This window comes from Carlito syrichta, unplaced genomic scaffold, assembly GCF_000164805.1.
Source record: "Carlito syrichta isolate Samal-C Ts95f unplaced genomic scaffold, Tarsius_syrichta-2.0.1 Scaffold316384, whole genome shotgun sequence".
In the NCBI taxonomy this organism is placed as follows: Eukaryota; Metazoa; Chordata; class Mammalia; order Primates; family Tarsiidae; genus Carlito; species Carlito syrichta.
Genome location: NW_007260480.1, coordinates 920,580 through 928,538, shown reverse-complemented (window position 1 = coordinate 928,538; position 7,959 = coordinate 920,580). Strand labels below are relative to the sequence as shown.

The following is a 7,959-nucleotide window of genomic DNA, read 5'->3' as shown; positions in this document are numbered from 1 at the left end:
TTATGTAGAGATGAGTCTCGCCAAGTTGCCCAGGCGGGTCTCGAACCCACGGGCTCAGGCAATTCACTCACCTCAGCCTCCCAAAGCGCTGGGATTACAGGCTGAGCCACCGAGCCCGGCTTCCTCCCCAGATTTAACAGGATGTTCCCTGGAGCCAGAGAAGTTGTTGGGGCTGGGCGGTGGGGGGGCTCCCTGACCAGCCTCCTTTCTGCTTGTCATCGTTTGTCTTGAGGCAGCTGTGTTGAGAGCAAGCTGGTGCCACCTCCACTATTCCAGGGACCAGGCACCAGAGCCCAGCTTCTGAGGGAGGCGCAGGGAGCGGTACACACGCAGCGCTACCCTCCGAGCCTTGGGGGGCCTCTCGGGAGGAGTCGTGAACCTCAGGTCTGAGTACTGGCCCTTTGTAAAGACTGCCGTCCATGGAGCTGCCAGACTCGCTCGGGTGCTTTGCTAATGTTTTCTCGAATCAGTCAGTGAGTCAGGGCCCTAATCTGCCCTGACCATTGGGCACACAGGTGTGAGGGGCTTGCCCAGAGCCAGGCGGCTCGCCCTGAGGAAGGCCTCGGTTACCAGGAAGGGAAGGCTGGTGAGGGAGGGGGCTCTCCCTTCTTGCCAAGAGCTGAAGAACCGACAGAAGGCCTTTTGCCCCCTCTTGGCAACTGGACCTCACCCTCGAACCCTCCTCCTCCGTTCTTTTCAGATTTCTCTTTTTTGGGGTTGGCTTCGAATTATCTTGTTTTGTTTACATTACACCCAAGTTTCGTGATACAAAAGACTTGCAGGTGCAAAGATGTCCCGCCTTCATTAACTTCCCCTCCCTTTTTAATTTATGTGATTTCAATTTTCCTTCCCTGTACTGTTAATTAGGGGACCCTCTAATCAGTGCCATTATCACAGTGGTATTCATGTTTAGGAAAGCCGCTAAACAAATGCTTGCAAAATTGCTAAATGGCTAATTAATGTCTGTTAATTAAGAAAATTGCTCATGGTAACAAACCATGCCGTTGCTGGCAGCCGCTAGAAAGACACACACTTGTTGAAATTAGTAGCGTGGCAGGTAGGGGAACATCTGCTCCTCGGAGCTTTCCGGAAGTGAGCAGCCCCTCGCTTGGCCAAGAAACTCCCAGGCCTGCCATCAGCAGCGCCCTCAGGTTCCCGCGATGTTGTCTGCACACCTCTTCTCTGTGTGTCCGCGCCCGCCAGCTCTGCCCACCCCTCCGTCCCCTCCCCGGTCCTGGGCTGTGCCTCCCAGGCCAGCAGGCAGCCGGCTCTGTGGGCAAGACCGAGGAGGAGAGCCCTACCTCGTGGTCTTCCTCTCTCGTTTTAACTTAACCAAAAACAGCTTCTGAGGGGGACAGCACCGTCATGAGTGGAGCAGCATGAATGGGGACCTGTCTCCTTGTCCCTCACACCAGTGTCCGGCTCCAAATTGGTCTGGGTGGGTGGAGCACACTTCCAGGGCAGACTCTTCCCTCTTTTCGACGGTGACCCACAGTAGGAAGTTCCTTCGGCATGGCGACCTGGTCTCTACACACACATGTGTATTTATTTACACATGAAATAGAGATTCGTGAAAGATAACTGCCTTAAAACACACAAAGGTCCCTGGTAGTTTCTTTCTTTCTTTTCCTTTTTTTTTTTTTTTTTGGTCATTTCAGGTTTTTAAAAAATAACAGTTGCAGCTTACTAAATTGATTTCACCACCCGCGAATGAGTTGCAACCCATAGTTTGCAACCCTGATGTTTACATGAATTCATCCGCCCGTCTCCTCTGGGGGGAGTTGAGCTCAGCATAGCCCAGGGCTCAGGCGTCAGCCTGGATCTGAGGGTGGCTCACTACCCCCAAGCCTCTGCATGCCGGCCTCTGCTTGAACTCTGGGCTGTAGGGATGGGGGTGGCCGCAGCCCATCAGTCTTCTCGTCCCGGCTCTGCCACTGACCACTTGTGTGGCCATGGCCAGGTCGCTCCGTCCCTTGAGACTTGGTTTCCTCATCGGTAAAGATCAGAATGAGAAGCCCCACCTCATGGGACTTTTTTGAAGTATAGGTGAATTCAGGACCCGCCCAGCCTCGGCATGTCGTCGCCTGCACCCTGTGGCTCTCGGTGACTGTCTGTCCCTCCCTTCCCCCGTGTGTTCTGTCTGTGGCACCCCCTCGCTCCTCCTGCCTCTTATTTATCCGTCAGCACCCCTGGCCCTCCTGCTCCCGTAGACTTGTCACCTGGGCCTTGATGAATCCTGCCTCGAGTCACCCATTGCTGCCCCCCCCAGACTGTACGCTCCTCGAGGGCAGGGTCTTTACTGGATTCTTCCCCTTGTCCCCTGCAAGCCTCACGCTTTGCCCCTGGGGCATCCGGGCGCCCTGTGTCTGTGTGTCACTGTACTCTCTGAGCCCTCTCAATCAACGTATTTGACATGGCAAACTCTGCTCAAACGGTAGACTGTGTCCAGGACCACACTCCCGTGTGCTTTGACAAAGGTGCTTCATTGTATTTTTTGTTCCCTGGACTCCCAACCCCACCCACCTCGTGAATGTACCGATCAGCTTCTTGCTCCCGCTCGCCGTGTGCCACCATTGAGCCGGCGGCCTCAGCAGCAGTGCCACCACCTCCTGCCAACCAGAGCCCGCCCCCCCCGCACGCCGCCGCCCACCCTTCGTTTTGGTTTAATTTTTGTTCTTTTAAGCTTCTCCTGCGCTTCTCCATGTGCTGCGATCTGTAACCTGCCTCTACTGTCTGGCCTCACAGGGTCCTCCGGGGTCACAGCCCTCGCCGCACGCACAGCCTCCACCTCACAATCCTAGCAGCATGATGGGACCCCACAGTCAGGTAAACGCACCGTGGCTCGCCCGCCCGCCGGGGGGCGCGGGGCCCGGAGGAAGCAGAGAGCCAGCAGAGGAAAAACAAAAATCAGAACGTGCTCTAGCCACCGCCTTCGAGTCTTTATTGACAAATTGAATTCTTTAAAAAAATAAATATATATCTTTTCCTAAAGAGAGTCTGCCTTCCTTGGACATCACACCCAGCTTGGATATGAAACCAAAAGGGGGGAAAAAATAGATATTTCTGTGACCTTGTCAGCGGCCTTTGCGTTTTTGTTTTTTCCTCTCTCACTTTTGGTTTGGTTTTTGAGTTTGGTTCTCCATTTGTTTGTCCCCGAAGCTGCACCCCTAGCCTTTTCTTTGTGCACTCTCGCTGCTGAGAAAGCTTTCCTGCCCATTCCCACGCATCGAGCTAGGGCGCCCGCTGCCTCCTCACCCGTTCCATTGTGTCCCCTCCAGTCCCCGCTCCCCCTCCCTTCTGTCAGTGGTTTCTGTGTGTGTGTGTGTGCACGCACGTGTGTGCTCGCGTGTCCAGCTTTGTCTGCAGACCCAGAAGTGTTATGTAGACGTCCTTTTTTCTTTTATTTGCCCTGAGAGCAGAGGTTTCTTCCTTTGCCCTGCGTTGATTCGACTGTTTTTCCGCATCTTGTCCAAAGTCCCAGCCGCTGCCCTTCCACCCTAGAATAGATCTCCATGAACAAATGTGGGGTCGGGAGACACATTTGTTGTGTGGATCTATTGTTCCCCCAGCCCAAAGGAAGTTTTGCCCGGAGGGGAGAGGCTACCAGGGGGGGAGAGAGAGAGAGAGAGAGCTTAAGAGATCACTAGTTGTAACAAAACTGGACTCTGTGGAGTGGAGAGCGTTTGCGTTTGTCACTGTGCAATAGAGCAGGCTGTCATTGAACTAATTCCCTGTAATTGCAGCCTTTTATGTCACCGCGATACGCAGGCGGCCCCAGGCCCCCGATCAGAATGGGAAACCAGGTACTGTACCTTTTCCATGTTTTCTCTCCCCTCCCAACCACCTTGGCCCCACGTGAACTTTGACTCAAAGTTTCGGGAAAAGATTGGTGGGTGGAGGGGCAGGTTTTAATGGGGAGGGGAGGGTAGCTTCCTAGCTATTCCCCAGAGAGGGTCGTGTGTCCCCTTTGTGCCCAGGGTGCAGCACTTCACCTGCCTCACCCGCTCTCCGGATGGGCTCTGGGCAGCCTGTTCTGGAGTTCGGAAGGTGGCGGCAGACTCGGCCAGGGCGGGATTACTGGGTTTCGGCTATTCTAGAAAAGGTAATGCCCTGCCCCCCCTTCCAGCCCCTTCTTGGAAGAGGGTCTTCTTCCTTAATGAAGTTAATTGACAATGTGCATTTTTTCCTGGAAGCTTTTGAGAATTGCCAAGGCTGGTAAATATAATCCTGCTATTAGGGGGAGAAATGGCCCGTAGGAATGCTTAGATCAGGAGCCTGAGCTCAGCGGAGCAAGACATTTGTGAGTTTTTCAGCAATGTCTGCCTGCTTCCCAGACCCAACTCAAAACAAGAGAGGATTTGTTCGTGTAATTAGAAAAGTGGTCTGCTTACGGGCGGGCTTTCCAGCGTGGGGTCAGACACCTTATGCTGGCCTGTTGGGGTTGACAATTCTAGGTGGTCTAGAATCGGCTCCTATGTCGCCCTCCCTGGTTTAGACTGTCCAGGGTGGAAGGAGCGTCAGAGAGGTGAAGACAAATAGATGCCTCTTTTGAGTGTAGACAGACTTAAACTCTACAGAAACATCAGGGAAATTTCTTTTTTAACAGAATTCTTTAAGTGATTTTGCAAAAGCCTTTCAAAAAATCTGACAGCAGCAACCAGCACATCCAGCCCTTGTTGCCTTCAGAGCTGGGAATATAGTCACCTGCCAGATTGGAGTTATCTGAGGGTGATACTCTTCATTCTTTTGTTTTGTTTTGTTTGAGTCAGAGTCTCACTTTGTCGCTCAGGCTGGAGTGCAGTGGCGCCCTGGGCTCCAGTGATCCTTCCGCCTCAGCCCTCCAAGTAGCCAGAACTACAGGCGGGCGCTACCACACCCAGCTAGTTTTTTGATACATTGTAGAGACGAGGTCTCACCAAGTGGCCCGGGCTGCTTTTGAACCCCTGGGCTCAGGCCATTCTCTCGCCTCGGCCTCCCAAATTGCTGGGATTATAGGTTTGAGCCACTGCACCCAGTCTTTTTTGATGTATTGTGGAGATGAGGTCTCACCAAGTTGCCCAGGCTGGTCTCAAACCCCTGGGCTCAGGCAATCCTCTCGCCTCGGTCTCTCAAAGTGCTAGGGTTACAGACTTGAACCGCCGCGCCCAACCACTCTTCATTCTTGAGCTGGTACAGGGAATGTAGAGAGAGGCTCACAACCAGGGGCCTCCAGTTTTCATGTTAAATTGCCTATCAGGTTTCCATCTTTTTTTTTCCTCCAACAATCCTTCGTTTCCTATTTTCTCTGGCATGAAGGGGACAAATTTGGACAAGAGGAGTTAGATACTCAGCTTTTTGAGCAAGAAGGGACCCTCGGATATATCACAGATGAGGAAACAGAAGGTCAGAGTGGAGAAGTGACTTCCCAGAGTCACACAGTGAGCCAGACTGGAGTCGATCTGGGTTCCCTGCCTGGTGCTGACGATGCCCCTGGGGCCTCACTCATCAGCGTTCACCGTTGTGAGATTGCTGCCCTGCCTCTGTTTGAACCCGTCCCCCCTGGGCCTCCTTTGCCGCCTGGGCCCCAGCAGCAGCCTTGCCTCCTGCCTTCCCAGACGTCCCCTTGGTCTAAACTAGCCTCGGCCCAGGAGCGAGCAGCTGCTTCCTTATCATAACTGCGGCCCTTCCTCTGGCAGTGAAGGGACATGGGGAGGGAGCGTTTCCATTTGGCAATTAAGCATGAACAGGCACCCAGGCGAGCAAATGGGGAGTAGACCCATCGTCCACCCTTGCATTACCAGCCTGCTTTTCTGCCTCCCTGTCACCCCCCATCAGAAATCTGATTTTCCGGTTTCCTGTGAACAAGAAATTTTTGTCCTGCAAAGAGGGATGTGCCTCTTCTGCAGGTTTTGCCCCAGGGGCTTCTCGGCGAGTGTCCCCCGTGGGCTGCTAGTTAGCAGAAGCCCTGAGCCATCTGAGTTAGCACCACTGTCAGATGTGGGAGCAGAAACAGGAGGCCTTCCTCGGGCTCACCGCAGCGACAAGTGTGCCTCCTGGGTGAGGGAGATGGGAGGCGTGCATAGGGACCAAGAGGCTAAGGGTCACTGACGTGGCCTCACGCCTCGCAAGGCCGGCCCTCCCGCCTGCCTCCCTGGCTGGAGGCTGCGCATGGTGGGCTGATGTTTTTCGAGTGAGGGTGATTGGGTGGGCGATGGGCAGGAGGTCCAGCTGGGTATAGGAGAGGAGGAGCTGGGACCCGGGGCTGTCAGAGGGCCCTCCCACACATCGCAGCGGGCTCCCACCTGGTCCAACTGACTGTGCCGGTGGGCAGGTGAGCAAACGTGCAGATGTAGTGGGGGATTTGTCCATTTCCTGGACAGATGCTTCCTGTGCCCTGCCCCCACAGTGTCGTGGGAGAAGACCTGGCTGGCGTCCAGGGGCCCGTGTGACAGCCCAGGAGCATCACTCCCCTGCAGGCCCTGAGGGCGTGTGTGCAGCACGCACTCACAGTCCCATATACAAGGAGTTGTTTTCCTTCCCCATGTTTGAGGCTTCGACCTTCTAAGTGTGAGGCCCTTTTCCTTGATCACTGCACACCTTCCTTCCATTAGGGAAGAGGCCCCGACTGTCCTGTTCCTATCTCGGGGTCAATTTGGTGAGGGCAGCGACTCTCAGGCCCCTCTGAGCTTCTGGACAGCCCAACTTGGCCCCTGCAGTTCCGACACACAGCAGGGTCAGGGCAGAGCCAAGGAGGAGCTTTCTGTAAGAACTGTTGGTCCGCGTGTGGTGGCCTGGAGAGAAAGAGAGGCTGCCCACCCCGCAGCTGCATCCGCTTCCCCCATCCATCCATCTGGGTCCAGGCTGCCACAGAGCAAGGCCTTCCTGAGTCACTAGGACACTATAAAAACCCCAGACCCTTGGTGAGCAGACACACAGCAGCTGAGTGATTCAGAGCTAGGGAACGCAGGCCAGGCCGGAACAACTAAACCCCGGGATTGAAAGGCAGACTCTAAGCACCCCCGGACAGGTGGAAGCAGCAGGTGCCAGATGCCACTTGGTGAACATCAGGTACTCTCCAGGCCCTCACCCAAGCCTCCCCACCCTCGCCACACCCCTGTCCCATTCTGAAGCTAGGACAAAGGGTGTCAATGTGTCTCTTCGCCTTCCGCCGCTCCTTCCAGAGCCCATTGGAGTTCACTGCTGGGCCCAAGGCAGAAGAGCTTTCCACGCAGCTGCCCCCAAGCAGAACAGTCCAGGCTGGGGGCCCTTGGGGGCCCCCATCACAGGTGCTCAACCTTTGAGAAGCACTGGTGTCTGCAGATGAGGAAAGGAGACGAGCTGTCTCTATGGGTTTTTCCTTTTGAAGGCAGGAGCCTTTGTTTAGTCCTCAGAGATAGGGTCCTAGAAGCAAGCCCCTCCTCAGCCCCTACTTTCTTTTTTCAAATTGTAGCTGAAAACTTCAGTCCCCAGTAATTTACCTGTAATAGGTTTTCATAGCAGGTGTGCCAGGTGTTTGCCCAGGAAACTGTGGCACCCTGTCCTCACCTTCTCAGTAGTAACTGCACTAGCACCCGCTGCTGGCACCAGTGGGTTCTCATCCAGTGGTTCCTCCCCCCCAAACCCCGACCCCACTCCTCTCCCAGAGGCCTTTTCAGCTCTGGGGCTAGAAGGTGATCTAGGCGCTCTTGACTCTGCCAATTTGTGGCTGAGGACCTTGGGCCTCTGGACCTCAGTTTCTCCATCTTAATTGTAAAGGCCTCCTCATGCCCTGCTCCCCTTTAAAAAGGGCTTTTCATGGCGATAGGTTGTTAGCTAGCGGGTCTCTCGACTCCTGTAATTTGGAAGTCGAGATACGATTTTATATCTCTGAGACGCAAAGGGAAGATGGGCTTTGGCTTAAGCTGCACTTGCTGGGGTTCGGGCAGATGGGGAGGCCTCTGAGGGGAATGTGGTAGGTGGTCCACCCAGCGTGGGACCTAG

At 54.6% G+C, this 7,959-nt stretch overlaps 1 protein-coding gene across 1 annotated transcript in view; it reads left to right on the top strand.

Annotated features, from left to right (window-relative positions):
• The window catches only part of SSBP3 (single stranded DNA binding protein 3), a 122,556-nt gene that overhangs the window by 93,272 nt on the left and 21,325 nt on the right, over window positions 1–7,959 (top strand). The window contains exon 3 of the mRNA XM_021707100.1: window positions 3,744–3,803. Within this exon, the coding sequence (XP_021562775.1) occupies window positions 3,744–3,803 (60 nt within the window). The remainder of the gene's footprint in view (window positions 1–3,743; window positions 3,804–7,959) is intronic.